This window comes from Mus musculus, chromosome 5 (assembly GCF_000001635.26).
Source record: "Mus musculus strain C57BL/6J chromosome 5, GRCm38.p6 C57BL/6J".
Classification (NCBI taxonomy): domain Eukaryota; kingdom Metazoa; phylum Chordata; class Mammalia; order Rodentia; family Muridae; genus Mus; species Mus musculus.
This window is the reverse complement of record NC_000071.6, coordinates 146177220-146205043: the sequence shown is the minus strand read 5'-3', so window position 1 is coordinate 146205043 and position 27824 is coordinate 146177220. Positions and strand designations below refer to the sequence as shown.

Genomic DNA, 27824 nt, shown 5'->3' with positions numbered 1-27824 from the left:
CCCCTCATCCCCCCACTGCACCCCCAACTGGTTTGGGCTTCATATTAAGTAAGAACCTGCTTACAGATAAATGCCTTAAATGTCCAGAGAGCAGGTGGCACCCTTGGATGAGTCACCAACTACAGGGACACAACATCCAGAGCCAGGAGAGAGAGGACCAGCATCCTCTGTCCTCAGTGAGGTTGCCTGAACCTTCAGAGAGACCGTACCCCCTGCATCATGTCTCATTTGTGTTAGGGTTCTCTAGGGTAACAGGACTTGTAGAATGAATCTCTCTTTCCATTTTATTTACGTGTGTGTGTGTGTGTGTGTGATTTTATTAGATTTATTAGAATGACTTACAGGCTTTGGTCTAGCTAATCCAACAATGGCTGGCTGTGAACAGAAAGTCCAAGAGTCTAGTCTACAAGGCTGGGTGTCTCAGCTGGTCCCAGAGTGGACTCCAATGACAGTAAAGGAATAGACTTGCTAGCAAGGAAAGGACAAAGGTCAAAAACTTCCTCCTTCTACATCCTTCTCTTGGCTTCCAGCAGGAGGAGTGGCCCAGATTACATAGGCACCTTCCTGCTTCAACATCCAGATTAAAGATGCGTCTTTTCCCTGCTCCAAAGACCTGGATTAAAGCCGTGTTTTCCTACCTCAAAGATCTGGATCAGAAGTGGTCTTCCTACTTCAAATTAAGCAAAATATCCAAAAATAAAATAAAATGTGTTCTTGTCTTGAAGTAGAAAGATTGTAAAAGCTGGAAGCTGGGGAGTAACACCATCCTCTGGACATGGACAGCTGTCATGCTCTCAAACTCACAGGAGCTACGCAAGATCAAGTCAACCAAAGTTCCCCCAAAGATATGGGAGTTGTCCTCCAGGTCCCACCCCTTCCTGAGAACTGTTGGCAGTTGGTAGCTGCAAGGGAAGGAAGAGCCATTCTGCTGCTGTGCTGTGGCCACTGAGGAGTTTCCTGTGTTTCAGTGGATGGCTCTACACTGATACACACGAGGGCAGCACTGAGGGCTTAGAGTCCTATTAAACACCACCAAGTCATGAAGGGATGTCTTGAGCACTTGGCCTGGCATGATGGATTATTCCACTAAAATATGAGTCAGAATAAACCACTCCTTGAGTTATTTTTGTCAGGTATTTTTGCCACAGAAACCAGGACAAATACCCTAGCTGTTAGTAAAATATGACAGAATTTTTCCTTCAAGGAAAAAAAAATATGATTCTGGTGAAACCAAACAGGTAGGAAGTGGTTGAATGTTTGTCCTGCAAATGCTTCATTGTAGTGGAGGAGCAGGCAGACATATACAGGGTCTCTGGACTTCCCCTAAACTCTGCTGCAACCAGAAAACACAAAGTCGTCTTTAGCAATCAAAATCGAACAGATGGTGCAAGGCCTCATGAAGCCACATACCAGGGCCCCAAGTGGACATGGATGACAGCTCGGAACGCAAAGTAACTAATCAGAAGAAGAAAATAATAGAATACAAAAGACCACGCTGCTGGGAACAAATGAATAAGATTCAAAACTTCTTATGCTAGGTAATGACTAGAAATACGAAATAAATACAAGAATTTAAACGTCATTCTATGGGCTGGAGAGAGAGCAGTTAAGAGTACTGACTGCTCTTCCAGAGGTCCTGAGTTCAATTCCCAGCAACTACATGGTGGCTTATAACCATCTGTAATGGGATCCAATGACCTCTTCTGGTGTGGCTGAAGAGTGCAACAGTGTACTCACATATATAGAATAAATAGATCTTTTAAAAAATAAAATAAAAGTCATTCTATAGCTAACGTGGTAGTAGTAGTTTTTGTCACAAAGCTAGCATGGATGATGTTATACAATCAGGGGCATGAGGAATGAAGAGCAAGGTCTGCGCTTTCCCAGATGCTGTTTATACAGAGCAGAATCAACTGCAGAAGAAGCTGTAGAACACAATTCCACCATGCACTCCCAGTGGCCATCCCCACCACTGGACAGTGCTTCCTGAGAGGGTCCGGATACAGATTCCTAGGCAGAGATCAAGAATCAGTGGGATGGGATAAATTGATAATCAGAATTTGCTTTGTCATAGATGACCCAGCACTGAGGACTTCTAGGCACGAAATGCTTCTCTGTGGCTGCCCTATAGGTTCTAGTCACACCGCTGTGCTTCCACACACGTCTTTTTGGCAGAAATGCTTCCATGCATGGACCCCACCCACATGTCCTGACACTCTCTTCCCTCTGGGCTTCTAGATCCACACACCATGAATCATCACGGGTTACCTTTCTGGGACTCTGGCTTTAGAGTTCTGTGTGTTCCATCATCCGCTGAAGAAAATTCACTCAGTTCTGGAAGCAGAAAGAGAAATATCAACGATGGACATTTCATTGGGAGTCAGACTTGAAACAAGTGCAGAACTTCACCTTCTTTCTCTGAGAATAGTACTGGCCTCCCGAAGTCCACAAGTGTGGCTAGAGTCACCAATGAATGAGAGCATCTACCAGCAAGCCTTGGGGAGCAGGACATTGCCCTGAGAGAAATACAGCTTCTGGTCTTTGTTCCTCTCATCTAATTATCTCTGGCTCATGAGCAGACTCCTGGCCAGAGAGCTGTTGATTCCTCTCATGGCACTTACTCAGGAAAGATCCCAAGCTTCAATTCTCTCTGTTGTCTTCCCACAGTGATTAGCCGACAGCCTCCTTGATTAATCCTACTGCAAAATTTTAAGTGATGTCACAGGTGCTCATCTTCAAGATCTACAAATAAGCCTCTTGTGGTCTCCAGCTATATATAGCCAAGCTAAGCTAGCAGCTTTCAAACTCACTGCACAGAGAGCCCACAGACCCACCAGGGCAGCAGCTACAACATCATTGTAAGGAAAACACCCCAAGCCAGGACACAATGGAGAATGTATCTATAAGATGCCCATAATTAAAGTGATTCTTTAACAATACCAGCTTGAGCTAGGCAGTAGTGGCGCACACCTTTAATCCCCCAGCACTTGGGAGGCAGAGGCAGCTGGATTTCTGAGTTCGAGGCCAGCCTGGTCTACAAAGTAAGTTCCAGGACAGCCAGGGCTATACAGAGAAACCCTGTCTCAAAAAAAAAAAAAAAAAAACCCAAAACAAACAAACAAACAAAAAAAACCAATACCAGCTTGGAAAGCAGTATCCTAGCATCATATTTAATAATCAGTAATTTTTTCGTTGACAAATTTTCAAGGAAGGATGCTGGCAATGTGTTTACCAATTCTCATGCCAGGGCATAGTAACTTTCTTATACTGACCCATGAGGCTTCTACCTTATGTCCTCCCTGAAAATGTAAAAACCCATCTACCTCAATCCCAGCCTTCTGTGTTCACCAGTAACAAAACCCATAGGAAAGGGCACAATTGATACTTTCACAGCCTGATACATGATCAATGACTGATCAATACATGATACTTAACCATGAGCTTTCTGACAGTAACACCACATCTTACCCTTTTGATTTGTATCAAGGCGACTTTGCTTCATGTATTTTTACAGATTTGTGGGAAAATCCCATTACCAGCTCTGGTGGTTTGAATAGAGAAGTGGTACTGTTAGGAGGTGTGGCCTTGTTGGAGGAAGTGTGTCATTGTGGGGGTGGGCTTTAGAGGTCTCCTCCTATGCTCAGGCTCTACCTATTGAGGAAGAGACCCTCCTCCTAGCTGCCTGGAAGACAGTCATCTCTTGGCTGCTCTTGGGTCAAGATATAGAACTTGAGGCTCCTCCAACCCCACATCTGCCTGGATGCTGCCATCCTTCCTGACATGATGATAATGGACTAAACCTCAGAACCTGTAAGCCAGACCCAATTAAATGTTGTCCTTCATAAGAGTTGCCTTGGTCATTGTGACTCTTAAAAGCAATGGAAACCTTAACTAAGACACCAGGTTTGGAAAAATAGAGATACTTAGTATCTTGTATATTGTAGTAAGGAATGGAAGCATAGCTACACAGAAAAGAAGACAAAGTGTAATAATAATCCTCACTAAATGCTATCACTTATTAGAAATCAACTGAACTTGAGCTAAATTCTAGGATCCACTTATTTCTATTCCACTCAAAGGAAGATGCCAAAGTGATCTGAATAAATAGTTACCTTTATAATACATCGGAATATCAAACAATCGAAATACGGGCTGGAGAGATGACTTTAGTGGTTAAGAGCATTTGCTGCTTACAGGAGACACAAGTTCAGTGCCCAGTACTCAGCAGTGATTGGCTTATAACTACAACTCCATCTCTAAGGGACCCATCTCCCTCTACTGGACTCTAGAGGCACTGCACTCACATGTGCATATATGCATGCACACATAATTAAAAATAAAAATTTTAAAAATAATATAGGCTTTCTGCTGTGGCAGCCACCCTCCAGTAAATCACCAAAAATAACCAACACAAGCCAGGCGTGGTGGCGCATGCCTTTAATCCCAGCACTCGGGAGGCAGAGGCAGGTGAATTTCTGAGTTCGAGGCCAGCCTGGTCTACAGAGTAAGTTCTAGGACAGCCAGGGCTACACAGAGAAACCCTGTTTCGAAAAACCAAAAAAAAAAAAAAAAAAAAAAAAAAAAGACCAACACAAAGGGAAAGAGGAGAGGCACTCGGTATATGTTCTCTAGGCCTTTTAAGAAACATGAAGTTGTTCCTTTGGCCTCATACATGTGAATCTACAAGAAGGGTGATATTGTGGACATCAAGAGAATGAGCACTGTTCAAAGTAGAATGCCCCATAAGTGTTTAACGGCAAAACCGGAAGAGTCTACAGTGTCACCCAGCATGCCGTGGGCATCATTGTAAACAAGCAAGTTAAGGGCAAAATTCTGGCAAGAGGATCAATGTGCGGATTGAGCACATCAAACACTCGCAGAGCAGAGACAGCTTCCTGAAGCGGGTGAAGGAGAACGACCAGAAGAAAAAGGAAGCCAAGGAGAAGGGCACCTGGGTGCAGCTGAAGCGCCAGCCTGCACACCCAGAGAAGCACACTTTGTGAGGACCAATGGAAAGGAGCCCGAGCTGCTGGAGCCCATTTCATATGAATTCATGGCCTAATGGACAAAAAGAAATAAAGGGCCCAGACTGCAAAGTGTTAAGCAACATAGGAAGAAATACTACTATTATTTAACCATTTCTTACATGCAATGATATAACATATTCACCGCCTTCTCCAGAATCTCTCTCAAGACATCCATGCACAACTTGGTGCTGTTTAATAAGACCCTAAGCCCTCAGTGCTGCCCTCGTGTGTATCAGTGTAGAGCCATCCACTGAAACAGGAAACTCCTCAGTGGCCACAGCACAGCAGCAGAATGGCTCTTCCTTCCCTAGCAGCTACCAACTGCCAACAGTTCCTCAGGAAGGGGTGGGACCTGGAGGACAACTCCCATATCTTTGAGGGAACTTTGGTTGACTTGATCTTGTGTAGCTCCTGTGAGTTTGAGAGCATGACAGCTGTCCATGTCCAGAGGATGGTGTTACTCCCCAGCTTCCAGCTTTTACACTCTTTCTCCCTCAAGATAGGAACACATTTTATTTTATTTTATTTTATTTTATTTTATTTTATTTTATTTTATTTTATTTTATTTTATTTTATTTGAGACAAGGTTTCTCTGTGTAGCTCTGGCTGTCTTGAAACTTACTCTATAGGCTGGGCTGGCCTCAACTCACAGAGATTACCTACCTCTACCTCCCAGGTGCTGGAATTAATGGCATGTGCCACCACTACTGCCTGTTAGGAAATGATTTTATAACAGTGCATACACATTAACTAAAAGTGGGTCAAAGATTCTAAGTCTAAACTGGGCATGGTGAGCACACACCTTTAATCCCAGCACTCTGGGAGTAGGGTCAGGTGCATTCTGCACTCAAGGCCAGCCTGCTATCTACAGCAAGTTCTAGGAGAACCAGAGCTATATAGATCCTGTCTTAAAAAAAAAAAAAAAAAGATCTAAGGCATATAGTACTCAGTTAACATGAAACTGAGGAGAGAGTAAATGTTCGCAATCTCAGCCCTAACAGTGGGTTCTTAGAGATTTATCACAGCATGCAAAATTGTACATTTCAAAAGTGTAAAAATATGTACCTCAAAGGATGCCATCAAGGACATGAAAAGACATCTAAAAATGGAGAATATATGTCTGGAAAGTGACGATTCATGAAACACATGTCAATCTTACAACTCAGTGTCAAGCACATTAAAGAAATCAGCTTCACATGAACAGATGTTTATCTAGGAAAGACAATAATGTCTCCCAAGTGGGAGAATATTATCACAACGTAGGAAGCACAATCCAAGACTCATGGTGCTATCCTACTGAATGTCTACTAGGGAAGCAGGAATGAGCATCGTGAATCAAAACACAAAGTTTTGAATGGGAGCCCTCATGAACTCCTGTCAAAATAAAGCACTGAAGCTCTCAAAGAAAACAAACAAACAAACAAAAAACCAAAAAAAAAACCCTTCTCAGTTGCTCAATAAATTGAATGCAGAATCCTTACACAGTTCAGTAACCCCACCCACCCCAAGTGCCTTCCCAAAAACATGAAAAAAAAGCTCAATCATGATCTCAGATGTGCCCATGTCCATGACAGCCTTACTCACAACACCGTCAATCTTGAAACAACTGGATCATCAGATGGTATGGAATATGAGTTGTCTACAGAACATGGGAGCTTCAGCAGGTGGTGTTGAATATATGATGTTAAGTGAAAGCAGCTACTCGCTAAATTCTATGACGTATTTCTATTGAATTTTTATGGTGTTCCTAGAATAGGCATATCCACAGGAACAGATGGTGAACTGATGTTTCTTATGGCAAGGGGGAGCGGAAGGCAAGAATGAAAAGGTGTAGATTTTCTTGATTAAATTATTCCCTGGCTTGACAACAGTGATGGGTGCACATTGCCTTGTATGAGCGAAAATTGAGTTATACATTTCAAGCAGGTATGCTATGTTTTTATATATGAATTGTCTCTCAGTAATGATGTTATTTTGATGGGAGCATCTGAGGGACGAAGAACAAGATAGAAAGTGGCTACTTACATACCGAGAGAAGTGGGTCAAGAAAATTCAAATTTGTTAAGATCTCCTTGGCTTTCTGCACAGGGATCCGATGAGTTGGTGAGGGAATCGACGTTCACTCCAAATAATGTGCCAGTTACCACATCCATGCTTATAAGCTCCGGAGATGCTGAGTGGAGAGAGACATGGGAATCAACATTTGCATCTGAGGCAGCTCATACTTCCGAGCTACAGAGGAAAGGAGCCAGAGTCAGAACCTCAAGGTCATCAGTGGACTCCAGGCTCCTACCACACTCACACCTCAACCTTTACCTGGTGTCAGTATGCAGATGTCTGATTCCTAGGGTTGTGGGGACACTGAGGTCCTTACAGTCCCATCACTGCATCACCACTTACTTACTCTTTCATGTTGATGGGCTCCCCCTTTCTCTTTTTTTCACCAATGTCTCTCCATACTGCCCGATGATGGGGAACATCTGAGCACAAAATGCAATAGCTGTGGCTAAGTGTGGAAATCCAGGTCCCAGGAAGACATACACGTCATCCAGTCATACATGTCACCCAGTCACGAGATGATGAGTTGCAGTTGGTTCTATGATGGGTCCTCTGGGGATGAAGACAAAAGACCATCTTATAGGAATTGTAACTCAGAGGATCGACCCTTGGAAAGGGACTCTGGGTTTGTTTTCTACCTGTCTCAGTTTGTTCCTTACGTGAACACCCTCTCCATAATCACCTGCTTGAGTTTTCACTGATGAAGGTTGGAGACAGGAGTGTTCAAAGTCTCTTCCGTTCATCCTCCTCAGATATGGTAATGACTTTTTTTCATAAATCCTGTTGGCCCAAGAGACTAGGGTTCAAACAGAAAGACAGTTTATCCCGCAGAAGTTATGTATATGTTCATAGCCCCAGGAAGTATACCAAGCAACTATCACTTGTTTAACAAGTAGTTACTGGTCTTAAGTGGCAGGCCTTGCTTGTGTTCAACATACTTTCATTGGGATTACCTTACAACCCATATAAACATAGGTGTCACCTGTCCACATAGCATGGCTTCATATCTTTACTTTAAAGTCTCCTCTTAAATGAAAACCCCTCATGCACAGGGAAAAACTTATTTCATGGGGAATAGAAAAGAGTCCTACAGCATCCTTCAAGGCTGTGTGGAGTAAAAGTGGATTTAAGTGTCCTTGGGACTAAGGGCTAGAGAGAGAGCTCAGAGGCTAAGAGCACTTGCTGCTCTTGCAGACAACCTGTGTTTCGTTCCTAGCACCCACATGGCCATTCACAGCCATCAATAATTCCATGATATCTGACACCCACTTCTGACCTTCACACATACATATGGCATAAATATGTACATGCAGGCAAAACACTCATGCACATTGTACTGGCTGATTTTTTTTTTTAAATCAACTTGACACAAGCTAGCATCGTCAGAGAGGTAGGAGCCTCAGTTGAGAAATTGCCTCAGTGAAATCCAGCTGTAAGATATTTTCTCAATTAGTGATCAGGTGTGAAGAGTCCAGCCCATTGTGGGTGGTGCCATCCCTGGGCTAGTAATCCTGGGACCTATAAGAAGACAGGCTGAACACATCAGAAGAGGGCGTGAATCCCATTACAGATGGTTGTGAGCCACCATGTGGGTGCTGGGACTTGAACTCAGGACCTCTAGAAGAACTAACTGGTTAGTGCTCTTAACCACTGAGCACTGTTGTTTTCTCTTTTTTGTTGTTTTTGGTTTTTTTTGTTGTTGTTTGTTTGTTTTTGTTTTTTCGAGACAGGGTTTCTCTGTATATCCCTGGCTGTCCTGGAACTCACTCTGTAGACCAGGCTGGCCTCGAACTCAGAAATCCGCCTGCCTCTGCCTCCCGAGTGCTGGGATTAAAGGCATGCACCACCACGCCCAGCTGCCCTGTTGTTTTCTTAATTGTGGCTATTAGAAAAGCATGAGAATTGGGAATGATAGTCCCAAGCACTCAGGAGGCCGAGGTTAATAGCTGCTTTTCATAGTTGAGTTCTGGATCAACCAGGGCTACTCAGAGAGACCCTGCCTCAAAACAAACAAACAAACAAACAAACAAACAAGCAAACAAGCAAAAAAGAGTTGGTGATGGAGAAATGGCTCAGCACTTAAGATTGGCTTGCTCCCCTTGCAGAGGACCCAAGTATGGTTCCCAGTACACAGGATGTCACTTCAGAACCAGCAGAACTCCATCTCTGGGAGTTCTGACAACTATGGCCCACAAGGGCTCCTCCACACCCATGCACACACCCCACCACAGACACACAATTAAAAATGTAATAAAGATTAAGGATATGTCTGCTATTTTTAAAGAATTAATATAATAACATGAAATTTCTTTTATCCATTTTGCTTTTAAAAAATTATTTTTATTTTTATGTGTATGAGTGTTCTGCCTCCATGTACATCTGTGTACCATGTGTGCACAGTGACTTCCAAGGCCAGAAGAAAGCATTAGATGACATGGGATTGGAGTTAGAGATGCTTGTGAACCCCTCAGTGTAGGTTTGATTAACTGCTGAGACATCTTCCCAGCCTCATGAAGAAATCCATTTAATTTTATATATGGGGACACAAGAGAAAAAAATAAGACAATTCTATTTCCTTGCTGTGAATTTTCTTCTATCTTCCAAAACTGTGTTTGGGCCACAATGAATTCTTCTAAAGCTCCTTTATGATAAAATCTTGGAAGAAAAGGAACAACACAAACATCTTCTACCCTATGAAAAAAAAATCTGTACAAATGCCTCTGCCTCTGCCGCTAGCTTCACACGTGATGGGGAAAGCCTGAATGGGGTCAAGTTCAGAAGAAGTCTTCTCTGGCTACTGGCATTCAGTCCCATCCTGGAAGTGCCAGCTAGAGCCGTAAAGAACATTCGACTGAAGCCATACAGATGGCTAAGCAGTGAGTAGAAAGGTACTCGTTTTGAGGCCTCATCATGATGTCCATGCAGAGCACACCAAAGTGTGCACGGAATGAATGTGTGAGACAAAGAAGTGAATTTGAAAACCTCATAGGGCACATTGACAGCCCAGGATTCCGCTGCTTTTGTACACAGTGGTGACAATAAGTGGGGAAGTAGTGAGAAAATGATGCCATAGCAAGAATTAGAAATTAATTGCTTAAAGCATGAGTGGAACAGTATGCCTGGGTCCTTGACCTGAAATTGTCTAGGGCATAAGGAAGGGCATACTAAAGATCAGAGAGGCATATGGTAGCCACTGATCAGAAGACACAGCACAATAAAAAGACCTCCCCTATGCTTATTTCAATTTTTGTCAGAAATCTCCCCGAGCCTTTAAATTTCAAGCCATTCATAATTTGGATAGAAAAGCAAAGGTTCAAGAACCGACCAAACAATTGTGAAAAAAAAAAAAGAAAGAAAAAGAAAGAAAGGAAGAAAGAAAGAAAATAGAATTATCCACATGATGCTACTCATCAAGAGGGAATGGTCCCCCACAGAGGGAAAAACAAGCGATAACTGAATAAAACAGATGAGAAAATGTCCTCCACAGGAGTAATAGGTCTAATAAGTTTTGGAGGGAACAGCTTTCCCCAAAATAGTGTTGGAAAAATTGAACATGCACGTTACTACAGGAATCTTTAACTGACCGTCATACCAAAACCAAAACAAGTCCATACGGACAGGTCATAGATGTAAATCTAAAATATGGAGCTACATGTTATCAGTTAAAAAAGAAGAAAAACAACAACATAAACTAAGCAAAAGTGGACTCACTTGTGGGGGGAAATTTCTCCTAGCTATTTGATTGGCTGATAAAGACGACAGGAAGCCAATCACTGGGCAAAGATATGGAGGCAGGGTCTTCCGGGCAGAACAGGAAAAGAAGGGGAAAGCACAGAGAGAGACTGGAGATGGGAGAAAAAAGGTGGAACCTGTAGGAGAGGATGATGAGCCAGAACCACGTGGCCTTAGGATCCATAAGTAACTGGGGATTTCTTAGACGATTAAATAACATGGGATACAGTTGTCCAATCTAGGTATACCGCTTATATCAATTGAGTTCTTTGTGGGGGCGTTTTGGGGGAGAGGGGGTTGAGGATTTACTAATATAAATCTGGCTGGTAAATTACATGCCTCTGGAGTTTTCATTTTACAGGGCTAGGAGATTAGCGCTAGCAACAGCCAGTTTTGATAGGCTAGCCACAGGGGCAGATGACTTGGAAAGCGCGGAGCAGTTCTGTAACAGCTGACTGCAGAAACCTCGACAGACCACCGCTTGGGGATCCCCAGGGGGTGGGGAGACGATTATTTTTTATAACTACACGCTACCCTCACTTTACCCACTGTTCTTAGCTATAGTTTTGCAGAGTGATACCTTGGCCAACGATCTGCCTAGTCTGCAGCCTATGACAAGGCCTTTCGAGAAACTGCCAGGTGCTGCTTAGCGAATCCATCAGTTTCCATACCCATCTGTCCATCTGTGTTCTTTCCTGTCAAGAGGATCCTGTACGATCATGCTGAGTTTGCAGTGAGGGTGGCCATGAGAGAGCCAACTTCTCTTGCAATTAGCAATTTAGGAAGTTTTATAATGGCCAGGCAATGCACAGGTCCAGTTCAACTAACCTATCAGGATGTCTACTAGATAGAAAATATTCAACAAAGGCCTAGTGATATAATGGTGAATAACACCTAAACAGCCTCATAATTTTGTAAGGAAAATGTACATGGAAACCCCAGTAGTGAGTGCATGAAGGACAGTGGAGCATGAAGGAGAAGAAGAGTCCAAACTCACCATTTCCTCACAACTCCAACCAGCAGCAACTGGCCCATGACCGCAGACACAGCCTTAATCTACTTCATTAAAACAGACCCACCACAGCTTCATCCTTTCCGAAGTTTCTGTCTGTTCATTGCATTGCGTTTAGACCTAAGTTTCTAACCTAACACATAAAATTGAGGCCATGTCTTTAAATCAGAGTGATTGGACTTATGGCTTTGCAAATAATGGTGTCTGGACAGCTTTTAATCCCCTGCATATAAGAAAGCTGTCAGGTTGTATACTGGGCTATGGGTCATATGGTTCTGTCATTGAGACTCTATCCTGGACTGGTGAGCAAGAGACATCAGGCTAGTATAGCCCCTGGAAGCATCTATGTCCTTGGTCTGCAGCAGTGATGATGTGTGTCCTGCTCCTTAGCAGGTGCTTCATAAGCTCTTACCCAGTTTCCTAGGAGGAAGCCTAGTGAAACTCAGCGGGTCACACAAGAAAAGCTTGAGAGTGGGAGGGAAACCAGCTGGGAAGCACATGAACTCTGTGGAGGGGAAGAGAGAGAAGAGAGGATCATGGGTGACCAGTGTGGACAGACTGCCATATACACAGGTATGAACATCTATTATGAATACCATGCTATTATTACTAAAAGTATCACATATTATAGTAAAAAGAGTTGCAACAGAAAATTAACTTTTTTTTTTTAAGTTTTTTTTTGAGCCAGGATCTCACTACATAGCCATTGTCTCAGAACTCACTATGAAGACCAGGCTGACCTTGAACTCACAGGCATCCTCCTGCTTCTGCCTCCCGAGTGCTGGGAGTAAAGGTATTTGCCACCACACCCTGCATAAAAATAACCAATTTTAAGTGAGTGATTTATTCAGCACATGTTAGATGTGTACACCACTGCTGATCTATTTAAAGAAAACATGTGTGACTGCACCACAAAATGTAGAGGAGTGGATCTGGTGCTTTGATTTAATCAGGTATCTGTGTTTACTAACCCCGAAGGTCCTTGCCCCCAGTTGGTTTTTGATCTATCAATAAAGATGCAAGAGGCCAATGATTGGGTGGAAAGAAAGAGGCGGGGCTAACAGGTTCCCACAGGCGTGGAGAGGGAGGAAGAATCAAGATACTTGGGAGAGAGAGCTGGAGCAGACTCAGAACTGTAGGGGAGATCTTCCAAAATGTAGGCAGAAAAGAAAAGCAGCCCACAGAAGGGCAGCCCAAAGGTGTCTTGGGCAGCAAGACCAATGGGCTTCACAGAAGGTAGCCAGGCAACTGAGCTGAGGCTGCCTGGCTAAGGGCATGTGATGTTTTACTAGAGCAAATACTTGACAGAACACGTGATGTTTGGAAAGGGATAAATAAACCCCAACAGACAGTAGAGGACGCTATGGCTTTGGTTCACCTTGCCTTCTTCCCTGATCATCTCTTGTCATGACTTCATAGAGAGAAACGCACCAAAGAACTTCTCCTGATATTCCAGAGGCTTCTTGCCACTTCCAAGAACTTAGGCAGATTGGCTGATCGATCCAGAAGAAACCGTGAGTCCCTTCCACGAACTACCATTGCTGATTCTTGTGAGCTCAACTGTTGATATCCAGATATGGAAGATTGGAATCGCCCACAAAGAACTTTACTAAACAGGTCCATATTCCCCTTTGCCCTACTGACTTTTCCTTTTCACGACCTTTGGTGGGTGATGGCCGAGAAGGGATATTAAAGCATTTAAGAACCTCATTGAAGTAAGGTTTGAAAAATCTGAGGATACAGGAGATTTCTGAACATTTCTGCTATTCTTCTTCAATGCCATTCAGAGAGAAAACTGCCAATCAGGTTGTCCTCTCTATACCTACTCTCCTTGACAAGGTAGTACTATGCTAGTATGTATACAGTATGAACATTTACAGTTTAAATGTCTGCCTATCAGCAGCACTAAGTGTGTAAGGTATCCAAAGGTACCATGAATCTCTAAGAGAGGTAACATATCCTGGCCTCACAGTGTCCACTTTCATAGGACCTTTAAGTAATTACTGGACACCTAAGGAGGGCACCTGCAGTTTTCTCTGAGTCTTTGCACTTTGGTGCTGGAGAGTTGCCTCAGGGGTTTGGAACACTGGCTGCTCTTCCAAGGTCCCAAGATCAGTTTCCAGTACACACATGAAGGCTTACAACGTGACATAATCCAGTTCAGGGCATGCCATACGTTTACTGGCCTCTACAGGAACTGAATGCACACAGAACACAGGCACACATTCAAAACACCACCCACAGGAATCAAAAGAAATGAAATAAATATAGCTGCTGTCATTTGTTTGAGAACTTTTAAAATGAAGTCTGTTACCATTATGAGGAAAGGCATCATCTAGAGAAGGAGGCTGAGCAGCATTTGAGATGCTAGCACACGACCCACAGCACAGACAGGCTCTAATCCAGGAACAGACTCCAGGTAGGCCTGACCTAAGAGCTATTCCTGCCATAGCTCTTGGCTGCTTAAAACTGGCTGGAGAATTTTACTGGCACTGGCTCCTTGACACCTGGCCCTTTCTTCCCCAGTGTGGGATCAGACCTGATGGAACAGATCTCTTCCCAGTGGTGACAGATGGACAAGATCAAACAAGATGATGAATCTGTGATGTGTCCAGAGACTATTGTACAAGGACAAGAGAAGACCAATCACAGGGAGCCTTACTGGGTAGAGAAACATTTGCCCATTAGTTATCTTCCTTAGGTTTCTAGGGGCAGAGAAATATTTGTCCATTGTTATGTTCTTTAGGTTTCTATAGCTGTGATAAAACACTGGCCAACGCCAATTTGGGGAGGAAAGGATTTATTTGACTTCCATTTCCCAAACACAGTCCATCACTGAGGGATGCCAGGGCAGGAACTCAGTGCTGGAACTGAGGGAGAGGCCATGAGTGAGTCTGCTTACTTGCTTGCTCCATGTGACTTCTCAGCTTGATTCCTTATGCAACCCCAAACCAGGTGACCAGGGAAGACACCTCCTACAGTGAGCTGGGCTCTCTCATGTCAATCATTAATCAAGAACGAAGCACAGACTTGCCTGAAAGACACCGTGGAGGAAACATTTCCTCAGCTGAGCTTCCCTCTTCCTGATGACTGTCAAGTCTAACTTCGCAGATGCTGTCTGTATCAGGTTGACAAGAAACTAGCCAGAATAGATGTGACATGGTACTTGAGAAGTTAGGGTAGAGGAAGCTAAAGTTTTGAAGTCAGCATGTGCTTCATGGCTTGTTCTGTATCCAAGCCAACAACAAAATGAGGACAATAGTGCCAGCCCTTTCAACTATAGATATAACCAAAAGAGTCTAGAGCAAAGATTCTTGTGTAGGGTTGCCTGGCAAGACCTTGTATGTGCTCTTACCTGTAGGTGTAATGTTTTTGCACCCTGTGTAAAGTTTAGCCTTGTGTTATTTCAATCACTGTTTCCTCTATCCCACTATCTGGGTTTGATCCTGACATAGCTCTGCTCTGTTTATTCTTAGAAGCTCCTGTCTCAAGTTTCTGTAAACACTGCTCCTTATTCATTCTCTGCCTTGCCAATAAAAGCCAATGAGCCAATCCAGAGCTTTAGAGAGGATAAGGTGGGACTTCCTATTCTAGGAGGGGTGGGGAAAGAGACAGGAAGGGAAGGAGTGGAGCCATGAGGACAGGTCTTGGAACCTTAAGGAGAGAGAGGTGGATCAAGAAAGGGCAAAAATTGCAAGTAATGTGGAGATATTGTCTGGGAGGAATCCTGATGAACTTGCAGGTTTAGTATGGAGTAAGATTGCTCAGTATTCGCCTCAAGGGTTTTTTTGTTTTTGTTTTTTTGTTTTTTGGTTTTTCGTGACAGGATTTCTCTGTATAGCCCTACCTGTTCTGGAACTCACTTTGTAGACCAGACTGGCCTCGAACTCAGAAATCCACCTGCCTCTGCCTCCCAAGTGCTGGGATTAAAGGCATGTGCCACCACCGCCCGGCTGAAGGGTATTTTAATAAATTGTACTTCTCTGTGTGGTTGTTGAGGACTACAGAAGGTAAAGAAATACAGCTGCCGGATTCATGTTTTACTTAGATTTACATTAAAAAACAATTAATTTTACACTAACCCTGGCTCCAACTTCTATTCCATTTATGTTGGTATTTTTGGACATGGGCATCTTCACTCAACACGGCTGTACAAAGGAAGACTGGGGAGATATAACTGACCTGGAACACGTGAAGACGCTCCAAAGAGACACTGCACCCCTTCTGTCAGATACCGGGAAACGGAAGCAGAAACACCGGAAACAATTGGAATCCCTTTGGGAATTTTCTGCAGGCAGAGGGCCAAGGATGAAGCCTGGCACTGGCAGGAGGAGAAACTTGGCTCCCACAAAAGCCTCACAGAGTTCTGGTCACTGGTCAGATCACCTCACAGGAGACAATGGTGAAAAGGCTGTGGTGGCTCAGTGTGGGCCCAACCTCGCCTCAATCAGGACTGCTTAGTTTTGCACACTTCTTGCTTTCTATTGCAAAGGAACCCTCATTCGAGGACCCTAAGTTGGAGTGGGTTGACCTTGGACCTAATTATTTGTTCCTCTTCCCAAAGTGCTGACTTAAATTATATCTTCTTTTTCTGCTACTTTTTGTTTCTTTTATTTGTTTGATCTTAAAGAGTCTTTCTCTTATGTAGCTTGACTCTCTCGCAACTCATTATGTAGAACTCAAAGGTATCCAACTGTCTCAGCTTCCCGAGTATTGGAAAAAAGGCACTGACCACCATACCCAGGCTTTGTCTGCTTCTTACTTCTGTCTAACAGGTCCATGGGAAATGGGTGGCCACAGTGTAGGTTGTCCAGCTGCCAGGACCCAGGCTCTGACACTAACAACCCTTATAAAGGCTTGGCTGCCTGTATGCCCTCAGGTGGATGTCAGGGGGACTGCAGCTGAACTTTGAGCAGCTGGGGTGTCAGGACACAAGCATATTTGACTAGTGGCATCCTCCTTTAGAGCAGCCCCTACAGTGTCCCTGGGATGCTAACCCAGGCTCCCCTTGCTCCCCTGGGTAAAGAGGAGGACCCAGACAAGCTGGAGCTGCTGTCACAGTCCCACACTGTGTAAATGAACATGGTCTCTATGTCAACACAGTTTGGAAAGGGGCTGACATCCAGTGCCACACCGAAATACAAGGGACTTGGATGTCCTTGAACACGGGACAGACTTTTCCCTAGCATTTCTAGGTAAAGCTAAAGCTGTCTGGAAATGAGCATCTGAAGAACTCCCATTAATTACACTCTACAGCCTCTGTCCCAGAAAAGGACTCTGTCAGTTGGTTTGGCCGAATTGGCCCATGCTTCTGCAGGAGGTGGGATGGGGCACCTTTCACAGATGGTGGCCCCATGCACTGAAGAGAATCACATAACTGGAAAACTAAACTATCTGATGTTTTTTTTTTTTTTCACAGCCTATCAAGGGGACCCGCGATAGGAATGAAGCCCCTGCCCCTAATCCTGCTCTGTTGAAATCACTGCAGTAGCCACCCCCACTCCCATCTCTATCTGAAATGTCACTGAGATGCCAGCACACAGGTCCAGGAGGTTCTTCTTGTGCTCAATGGACAACCACCACCCTCTAGTGGCCACATGATGCAGCGTCATCTTCTCGGGAAGAGGTTCAGGGGCACCCAACCTGCTTATGTCAATTAACCTGTTGTTAAAGGTACATATTCCTCCTCACGTTATCCCTGGGAGAGAATTTGTGCAGTTTCTCAGGAGCACAATTTAGCAAACCTCAGTTAAAAAAAATGTTCTCCAGACAAAGCACTTCAGGTTCTATTAGTATAACCAGAGTAGGCTTGACAAGATCATTTCTTCTAGAACTTTCTACTGCCTATGACCAGGTGCATGGTGCTTCCCTCATGTTGAGGCTGTTGGTCTTTTGTTAGTGTCCCGCTACATCAATGCCTTCTAAGGCCAGGCTCTTAGAGGCCTTCTGTGGGGTCTCCACCACCCTGCTGTGGGGAAGCCAGACCACAGCTGTCCCAGTGGCCAGACAGCAGAGCATCCCTTGACAGGCCCGAATTAGGAAGACTTTGGGCCCTTGATACCTTATATGGTGGGTAGCCCCTCTCTGTCCTGGGATAGAGTTCCACCAATCTCCAATGAGCTGTCACTGATATTGCACAGTTGTATCTAGAAGAGGTGTGGCTATTATCTGAGGTTGCTAATACTTGATGGTTTTGATACAATAATTTAATTAAGGGATCAGAAATTAATGATACTCACTACCAGGTTGTGTCCTACAACCCAGCTGGAAACTTTCTACTGGGAAGCACTGGACACCAATATGGTTTCTACAATGGGCTACTCTGACCAGCAAAAAACCCGAACTGGTCCTGAGTGATGGCTCAGCTGTTAAGGGCACTGGCTGCTCTTGCAGAGGACCTGGGTTCATTTCCCTGCACCCACAAGGTGGCTCACAACCATGCAGAACCAGGGGACAGGAGATCCGGTGCACTCTTCTGGCTTCCGTGCACACAGCACACATGCAGTCATAGAAACACATGCACTCATCCATGTAAAATGATAAGACTTTTTCAAAGAATCAAAACACTTTCAACTATGTAAAAGTTCATGTGCATGGTAGTGTGGGACAGGAGGCCATTGTCATAAATACTTATTTGCACTTGGCAGGCCTCCCATACATCCTTCTACCCCCATTGACCCCTATTGATCCTGTGTCCTTCCCAAGAGAGATTCAAGCTGTGTATACCAATATGATTTTTTTTGATATTTCTTAAAATCTAGGAACTAAAAACACCTCTCTTTTTTTCATCCCCCTTCATCTGTTTTGGCATAGACAGATTACGTTTCCCATTTTTTCTTCAACAGTAAAAATTGACCTATGAATTTATTTTATAGTACTCATTAAAGAAGTAGGATATGGAAACTCTTCCAAAGTCTTAATGTTTGTGCATAGTTTTTCCTCAGGGTAGGCAATGTTATAGTGAGCAGCACGGAACAGCCTGCAAACCAGAACCCAGTCAGTCATTGTCTGGGGAACACAGAAGAATCACACTGAGGCCTGTGGAAGCCCAAATGGGAAAACACTAGAACACATGGAAAAGCAGAGGAGCCCCGCCCACTCCCCTAAGAGAAAGGCACAATTAAAGATGCTCACATACACTTTGCTAAAGTTCGTTATCCCCACACTAACCTCCATAATAACCCTAATGCTCACCTAGGAGGGGCCTTTCTACACTGATATGCTCCTGGCCATGTGTAAAAGCATGCTCTCTGTGCCACTGGGCCTGGGCTTGTGTGTATGTGTGTTTGGGTGTGTATGTATGCATATGCTTTTGTGTACATGTGTGTGAATGGCACAAGTTCCTATGTTTGCCTTATCCTCAGGTAACTCTATTAGGAGGTTTGCCAGGTCTAGGGCACGTGTGATCATATACAAAGGATGACATACTAGGAAACCCATGCTAGAATGATCTGCAGGGAGCAGGTCAGGACAGTGAGAAGACCCTAAGAGGAAATCGTTTCTTCCTGGGATCCTTCTGGTACAGAGGGGATGGCTTGGAAACTTCTGCCTGCTTTCTTACAACTGAGGGTCTCCCTGAAGCCAGGCTTCCCAGGACAGTGTAGAGGCCTGAGCTTATGGATGCCACTGTGTCCCATTGTACACATGGAAGACAGAAGGACAACAATGGGCAGTACTGGCTTCTTGGGCCCCCCCACCACGGACCCTTGCCCAGTTCCATAATCCCGTGAAAGTCAGATAGGGCCTAGAGCCTTTTATACAAAAGGGGAAAGGGCTCTTTCACTAGATAGAGCATATGAGGAGGGGCTCAGGCTGGAGGACCTCAGAAAGTGACCTTACTTGCTTAACATTCCAGATGGAACTCAGAATGCTGGTTACCAGGTAACCAGAGGCCAGCAGTAGCCTTACCCGACTTACTTGTCTGGAGGACCTAGAGGGAGCAAGATGTTCTCCTGTTTCCAGGGTTCCAGAGGCTCCAGCCACAAAAAAGCCAAGAGCGGTTTCCTTGTTCGCTTTTGGAGACGTTTGATTCGCCCTCTGTCACACTTCAGGCATGCTTCCCACAGTGAGCCCAAGGTAACACAGGCCAGCCTTAGCAAGAAAGTTGTTGTTAGTCTCCGTGCTCCCCCGAGGTCCCTGCCTGGGTGTGTGATCCTGTGAGACACTGAGGAGCATTCTTGATGATTGCTGATCACTCTATGGTAATGGGTTGCTGATGTCTCTCAGAGTTTCCACATTTAGCTCCTCCTGCCTTCCTAGGTCTGTTCTCAAAATGAACAGGAGCCAGACTGTATGCCCAGGCGCCCCCGATTCAACTATAACAGCCCAGAATACGTGGTACAAATGATCCACTACATACCAGCTGCTGTTCAGCATAATGACCATGTCTGTATCCGCATTTTTCTTGCCATGTACCCATCGTACGCTAGCACTTGGAAGGTGCTGGACCTGCTGATGACAACGTGAGTGGCTGCATCCAACATAGGTGTTAGGAGAGTTCTGCTCTTCTCCAGGACTCTGTTGTTCCATAGAACAAGGGTGATTGGACCCTGGCAGTGTTGGTCCTGGGTCTGAACCTGCAAAGTGACATGGTCACATCCAGGTTTGGGGGGCTCTAGTTTGTGTCTTTCACTGTTCCCAGGGAGTGTCAAACACCACCCTTTCTTGTATCTTAGAAAGAGCTCTTTTCCCATTTGTATAAAAGGCTCTAGGCCCTATCTGACTTTCACGGGATTATGGAACTGGGCAAGGGTCCGTGGTGGTGGGGGGCAAGAAGCCAGGAACCCACCAAGAGCTCTGGCAGGGAACAGCAAAGCTTCCCCACTTTGTGTGTTAATCCCTGGAGACCTGTGACCTCAGCACGGAAGTCAGAACAGTGCAGAGAGACCCCAGGATCTGTGTTTCCTTTGTCCAGTGTTCAGACTCAAGTAGCTCCCTGTAGATCTATCATTAGGTTGGGGACACAAGGCCTTAGGGTGACACCCTCTTGGAATGCCACAGGTATGCATCCTTCCGGCCTGACTGTGTAGAAGACCAGCAAACCAAGAGGTGAGTGGGCCTCAGGGGAAAGGGAGTTAGGAGCCCATGGGTGCAATAGGATGGGTTGGGGGAGACAGAGTTAAGAGCCCATCTATGGAGTTGGAAGGGGAAGTGGGAGGTAATGGTCTATCTGTACAGCAGGGTAGGGATATTGCTGAGGACTAAACACTTGCCAGGTGCCCTGCTTTGGGGATTCCCCCTCGAGTGATGGTAGCTAAGACTTCACATGCAGGTGGAGAAACATGGAGGGCTCCAATGCGCTCCTTGGTTCTGAGGAGCAGAAGGAGGGATGGGAGCTGAAGGATCCTGGGAGAATCCATCCCCACTACAGCCCAGCTCAGTTAGCCCTGTTTGTCCTCCAAGGGACAGAAAGTGTCTGGAGTCCTCAGCACAAAGCCGCACACTCCTGACCACAATGCTCATCAGTACACAGGCTGGCAGTCATTGTCTCTTCTAATGGGGCCCATGGCTCCTCTGGACAAGCAAGGCCAGGCTTCGGACTCAACTTCCCTTTAACCTTCTCTTCCCCCAGTGACGTATTCAGCTTTCTGTTCCACTGGTTTAAGAAATTCCCCAAGGATTTTTGTGAGTCCCCAGACCTGGATGTTGTAAGGCAGTTCATTGACTACGTGAGGCGCAATGTGCCTTCTGCAGATGAAGATACCCAAGCCAGGGAGCTGCTCTCCGTGCTGGAGGAGCAGGAGGCCATCGCGCTAAACACTGAGGAAGGTGAGGAGGTCTGGGGTGGGCTGCCTGGCAAGGTAGGAGGGGGTTTCGGTGATGGATTCCAGCAGGGTATTCTCCAGAGCTTTGGCCTGAAGCCAGGGCTGGACAGCAGTCAGGTAAGATGTCCCACTGTGAGGAGAGGACTCGGGATCCTCTGGCATGAAAAGGCCTTGTGTGGCCATCAAGGGCATCTTGGGGAAGATCACCCCATCCTAGGCTGTCTCCACTAAAAGCATGTCTTCTTCTACTTTTAGATTTTGCCACAGCTCCAGATCCCTCAGAGCAGGATGCCTCTAGGAGGCAGGAGACGCTGGCTCTGAGGTCAGCTTCTATGGCAGAGCCACAGGGAGATGAGCAACCCTGAGAGGATCCTGAGCTTGTGAAAAGAGCAGTTCTGGATCCCTTTGAACCAAAAGCCACAATAGAGCTGCATCTGACTTTAGATCAAGCTCTGCCCATATCAGCTGATACACACTCACCTGTAGATGTGGCTGCAGATGTGGCTGCAGATGAGGCTGCAAATGAGGCTGCAGATGTTGCTGCAGATGTTTCAACTGACAGGCATTTATTTATGTCTTACACTGTGTAGTTAGGGACACCAGATTTCGTTTTCCCTCTGCCTGAGGTTGACATATAGTTAGGAGAATGATGTGCAGAGTTCTACCCAGCTGAGGTTCCCCACCTAAGCTTATCTCATGTCTTTATAGAAAATATCTTATTGTTATGCTGGGTTCTGTTTTTTATATTGTTGTTTTCATTGTTGGGTTTTTAATTATGTTTGGATATTAACAAAAATGAGTTGTTTACTCTTCTTAAAATATATGTTCTTTTCCCAGTGGTACAATCTACTTATGTTTTACCCATGGACTGCATCTTTGAGACAAACAGGTTGATCTCGGAAATGGGACCCTCATAGTCCACCATGGAAGCAGAAAAGCAAGCAGCTGGTGTGACAGAGTGAGCAAATACCAGTTGTGGTGAACAATATAAACTATGTGCCTAAACTGTGTGACTGTGTCATGACATTTTTGGGCTCAGCAGTGTCCCTAACAGTTAGTGACACAGAGCCCCATATTGGGGCTTGTGGGTAGAAGTCTCTACTTTCTGGGCTTCTCTTCTGTCACACTGACAGGGGAAGCATGCAGACAAGGATAAAGTCAGCCTAACTGTATTGGTGCTCACCATTCTCTCCATCCCGGGGTCCAAAGCTGTGCATACACACTGCACCTTGTTTAAACAGGTGGTTATCACAAAGAATTGCCAGGGTCCCCCACAATTTTAGGGGTAATCATAATGACAAGTCTGAGCCCATGGAAATTTTACACATTTATTCTGTGGGGAATGGGTTTCATGTAGTCTCACTGTTCACTATGTCTAGGGAATCCTTCATTTGACAAACCCAGAAGTCATCACCAAAAACTGCTCACTCAATCTTCATCCTGGGCATGTGAGATGCCATCTACTGTTTAGAGGACACTGAGTGGTATATTTGACCCTTCCATGGAGTAGGGCCTCTCACATGGACTCTGATGATGAAGGACCCACACACACCACATCACTGTCTACTTAGGTATTTGGCTCTGGAAAATTTTATATATTCCAGTCTAGTCCCTGTCTCAGCAAGAATCTAGCTGTACACTTCATCTAGCCCCCAAACCATGTGACCAGGGAAGACACCTCCTACAGTCATCTGGCCCTCCCATGTCAATCATTAATCAAGAAAGAAGCACAGACTTGCCTGAAAGCCACCCTGGTGGAAACATTTCCTCAGTTGAGCTTCCTTCTTCCCGATGACTGTCAAGTCTAACTTCCCAGATGCTGTCTGTATCAGGTTGACAAGAAAGTAGGCAGCATAGACTTGACTTGGTATTGAGAAGCTGGAGTAGAGGAAGCTAAAGTTTTGAAACCAGCATGTGCTTCATGGCTTGATGTGTATCCCAGCCAACAACAAAATGAAGACAACAGTGCCAGCCCTTTCAACTATAGCTAAAACCCAGAGTCTAGAGCAAAGATATTTGTGTAGGGTTGCCCTGCAAGACCATGAACGGTCTCTTACCCGTAGCCATAATGTTTCTGTATACTGTGTAAAGTTTACCCTTGTATGTTATTTCAAGCACTGTTTCCTCTATCCCACTATCTGGGTTCTATCCAGACATAGCTCTGTTCTATTTATTCTTAGAAAGTCCTGTCTCCAGTTTGTGTAAACACTGCTCCTCATTCCTTCTCTGCCTTGCCAATAAAAGCCAATGAGCCAATGCAGAGCTTTAGAGAGGATAAGGTGGGACTTCCTATTCTAGGAGTAATGGGGAAAGAGACAGGAAGGGAAGGAATGGAGCCATGAGGAAAGGTTCACGAAGCTTGAGGAGAGAGAGGTGGATCAAGAAAAGACAAAAATTGCAAGTAATGAGGAGATTTTTCTGGGAGGAATCCTCATGATCATGCAGGTTAAAATGAAGTAAGATTTGCTCAATATTCGTTTCAAGGTTATTTTAATAAATCTGTCTTTTCTGTGTGGTTGTAGGGACTACAGAAGGTAAAGAAATACAGCTGCCAGATTAATTTTTTACCTAGATTTACATTAAAATTAATTAATTTTACACTAGCCCTGTCTCCCACTTTGTGAGGAGCCGCCCTCACATTCGCCATTACAAGATGGCGCAGACATCCTGTCCTGTGTTCTAAGTAGTAAACAAATAATCTGCGCATGTGCCAGGGTAGTTTTCCACTCCATGTGCTCTGCCTTCCCCGTGACGACAACTCGGCCGATGGGCTGCAGCCAATCAGGGAGCGACATGTCCGAGGCGGAGGACAGTCCTCCATAAAAGGGACTGGGTTTTGCCATTCGTTCTTCTTCTCTTGCTCCTGAAAAAGTAAGCAATAAAGCTTTTGCTGCAGAAGATTCCAGTTGTCCTGAGCGTGTTCTTGCCGGTGGGGACAAAAGCTCGGGATAAGTGGTGCCGAAATCCGGGAACTACCATCACACTGGTACAAGAGAGATCTCTCGTTCGCGAGGCGGAACCAGAACTGCGGGACACATTACAAGCTTTACGAGGTATGTCTGGCCTTGAACTTTCTCTAGTGGTAGAAGCCCTTTTGTTCCTTTTCACATGTCAACAAGTGGTTAAGGCAGGGCGGAGAATTCTGGACAAAATTCATGACAGTCTATCATAAGTAAAGCGGGGAGAGAGAGTAGGAGCAAAGAGGAAACATGGTGCACCAAATAAGTATACAGGCCTTTCCATGGGTCTTGAACCCGAGGAAAAGTTAAAGTCAGGGAAGAATACCTGGGGAGAGATTGGAAGGAAAGAGGAGAAAAAAGATGAGTTTAAGGAGCTAGCTCTTAGTAGCTCTGAATCAGATGAACTTAGCCCCTCTGAGGAAACAGACTTGGAGGAGGAAGCAGCTTGTTATGAGAGAGAAAAGTACCAGCCAGATAAAATGCGAGCTAATCTGTCAAGAAAAAAGCCAAAAGCGGCTGGCGAAGGCCAGCTTGCTGCTCTGGGCAGTCGGCTTCAAGGTCATAGTGCACCTCCGCCCTATGCGGAGCCCCGCCCTGCGTAGTGCGTCAGCCCTGTGCAGAGAGGCAATGGGCAGAGAGGCAAAGCACAGACTCGTTCATTCTAAAGGAGGAACAAAGGAAAATACAACAGGCATTTCCGGTTTTTGAAGGATCCGAGGGAGGGCGTGTTCATGCTCCGGTAGATTATATACAGATTAAAGAGCTTGCCGAGGTCTGTAACTATGGAGTCAGTGCTAATTTCACTATAGCACAAGTCGAAAGGCTTGCGAATCACGCTATGACTCCTGGTGATTGGCAGACTGTAGTAAAAGCTGCAGCCCCCAGTTTGGGAATGTATCTTGAGTGGAAAGCCTTGTGGCAGGACTCCTGCCAGATGCAGGCAAGGGCCAATGCCACCATGGAAGGGGATCAAAGAATGTGGACTTTTGAATTACTTACAGGTCAGGGACAACACGCTGCTAACCAGACAAATTATCATTGGGGAGCATATGCTCAGATCTCAGCTGCTGCTGTTAAGGCGTGGAAAGCACTACCTAAGAAGGGAGAGGCAAGTGGGCATTTGACCAAGATTACTCAAGGTGCACAGGAGTCCTTCTCAGATTTTGTGGCCAGAATGACAGAGGCAGCAGGGCATATTTTTGGAGATTCGGAGCAAGCCGCACCTCTGGTAGAACAGCTCATTTATGAGCAAGCCACACAGGAGTGCCGAGCGGCCATACCCCCAAGCAATAACAAAGGCTTACAAGACTGGCTCAGGGTTTGTCGGGAGCTCGGGGGACCTCTCACCAATGCAGGCTTAGCGGCCGCCATCCTCCAATCCCAAAAACACTCCATGGGCAGAAATGATCGGAGGACATGTTTTAACTGCGGGAAGCTTGGGCATCTTAAGAAAGATTGCAGAGCTCCAGACAAAAGGGGGTGGGGGACCCTCACTCTTTGCTCTAAGTATGGCAAGGGCTATCATAGAGCCGACCAGTGTCACTCTGTGAGGGATATAAAGGGCAGACTCCTTTTCCCGCCTGATAACCAACCAGCTGATGTGTCAAAAAAACAGGCCATCGGGCCCTCGGTCCCAGGGCCCTCAAAGATATGGGAATCGGTTTGTCAGGACCCAGGAAGCAGTCAGAGAGGCGACCCAGGAAGACCCACAAGGGTGGACCTGCGTGCCGCCTCCGACTTCCTACTAATGCCTCAAATGAGTATTCAGCCGGTGCCAGTGGAGCCTATACCATCCTTGCCCCCTGGAACCATGGGCCTTATTCTCGGCCGGTGTTTACTCACCTTGCAGGGCTTAGTAGTCCACCCTGGAGTTATGGATTGTCAACATTCCCCTGAAATACAGGTCCTGTGCTCAAGCCCTAAGGGCGTTTTTTCTATTAGCAAAGGAGATAGGATAGCTCAGCTGCTGCTCCTCCCTGATAATACCAGGGAGAAATTTGCAGGACCTGAGATAAAGAAAATGGGCTCCTCCGGAAATGATTCTGCCTATTTGGTTGTATCTTTGAATGATAGACCTAAGCTCTGCCTTAAGATCAACGGAAAAGAGTTTGAAGGCATCCTTGATACCGGAGCAGATAAAAGTATAATCTCTACACATTGATGGCCCAAAGCATGGCCCACCACAGAGTCATCTCATTCATTACAGGGCCTAGGATATCAATCATGTCCCACTATAAGCTCCGTTGCCTTGACATGGGAATCCTCCGAGGGACAGCAAGGGAAATTCATACCTTATGTGCTCCCACTCCCAGTTAACCTCTGGGGAAGGGATATTATGCAGCATTTGGGCCTTATTTTGTCCAATGAGAATGCCCCATCGAGAGGGTATTCAGCTAAAGCAAAAAATATCATGGCAAAGATGGGTTATAAAGAAGAAGGGTTAGGACGTCAAGAGCAAGGAAGGATAGAGCCCATCTCACCTAATGGAAACCAAGACAGACAGGGTCTGGGTTTTTTTCTAGGGGCCATTGGGGCAGCACGACCCATATCATGGAAAATAGGGGATCCGGTATGGGTTCCTCAGTGGCCCCTATCCTCTGAAAAACTGGAAGCTGTGACTCAACTGGTAAAGGAACAATTAAAACTAGGCCATATTGAAGCATCTACCTCACCTTGGAATACTCCAATTTTTGTAATTAAGAAAAAGTCAGGAAAGTGGAGACTGCTCCATGACCTCAGAGCCATTAATGAGCAAATGAACTTATTTGGCCCGGTACAGAGGGGTCTCCCTGTACTTTCCACCTTACCACGTGGCTGGAATTTAATTATTATAGATATTAAAGATTGTTTCTTTTCTATACCTTTGTGTCCAAGGGATAGGCCCAGATTTGCCTTTACCATCCCCTCTATTAATCACATGGAACCTGATGAGAGGTATCAATGGAAGGTCTTACCACAGGGAATGTCCAATAGTCCTACAATGTGCCAACTTTATGTGCAAGAAGCTCTTTTGCCAGTGAGGGAACAATTCCCCTCTTTAATTTTGCTCCATTACATGGATGACATCCTCCTGTGCCATAAAAACCTTACCATGCTACAAAAGGCATATCTTTTTCTACTTAAAACTTTAAGTCAGTGGGGTTTACAGATAGCCACAGAAAAGTTCCAAATTTCTGATAGAGGACAATTTTTGGGCTCTGTGGTGTCTCCAAATAAGATTGTGCCCCAAAAAGTTAGAGATAAGAAGAGATCACCTCCATACCTTAAATGA

General features: G+C 45.2%; 1 protein-coding gene, 1 long non-coding RNA gene and 1 pseudogene across 5 annotated transcripts; 1 reads left to right on the top strand and 2 right to left on the bottom strand.

Annotated features, from left to right (window-relative positions):
• Positions 1-847: 847 nt before the first annotated feature.
• On the bottom strand, positions 848-12636 carry LOC115490214. Of its 2 annotated transcripts, XR_003956007.1 has the most exons (4): positions 7768-12636; positions 7057-7637; positions 2269-2334; positions 848-2010 (listed from the first exon to the last, which is right to left on the bottom strand). It is a non-coding gene; the product is annotated as an uncharacterized LOC115490214 (long non-coding RNA). The 2 variants fall into 2 exon arrangements; XR_003956006.1 differs by having other exon boundaries at positions 848-2334.
• Positions 7037-7856, bottom strand: Cyp3a60-ps (cytochrome P450, family 3, subfamily a, member 60, pseudogene; annotated as a pseudogene).
• Positions 12637-14847: 2211 nt separating the features above from the next.
• Positions 14848-22603, top strand: 1700001J03Rik (RIKEN cDNA 1700001J03 gene). Of its 3 annotated transcripts, none has more exons than XM_030254791.1 (6): positions 14848-17502; positions 19685-19905; positions 20089-20291; positions 20830-20877; positions 21401-21597; positions 22431-22603. In XM_030254791.1, the coding sequence occupies exons 2-6, from the start codon at positions 19774-19776 to the stop codon at positions 22508-22510; spliced, it is 660 nt and encodes a 219-aa protein (XP_030110651.1). In that variant the 5' UTR covers positions 14848-17502; positions 19685-19773; the 3' UTR covers positions 22511-22603. The 3 variants fall into 3 exon arrangements, with proteins under 3 accessions (XP_030110651.1, XP_030110650.1, NP_001008547.1); XM_030254790.1 differs by lacking the exon at positions 22431-22603 and adding an exon at positions 21849-22285 and having other exon boundaries at positions 16216-17502; NM_001008547.1 differs by lacking the exon at positions 14848-17502 and having other exon boundaries at positions 19740-19905; positions 22431-22594.
• Positions 22604-27824: the final 5221 nt, after the last annotated feature.

Excerpts from the sequence above, each read along its gene's own strand:
- 1700001J03Rik (XM_030254790.1), top strand. The coding sequence starts at position 19,774 with ATGTTCTCCTGTTTCCAGGGTTCCAGAGGCTCCAGCCACAAAAAAGCC. Across the intron at positions 20,292-20,829 it reads CTGGACCTGCTGATGACAAC|GTATGCATCCTTCCGGCCTG; the intron begins GTGAGTGGCTGC and ends GGAATGCCACAG. Across the intron at positions 20,878-21,400 it reads GAAGACCAGCAAACCAAGAG|TGACGTATTCAGCTTTCTGT; the intron begins GTGAGTGGGCCT and ends CTCTTCCCCCAG.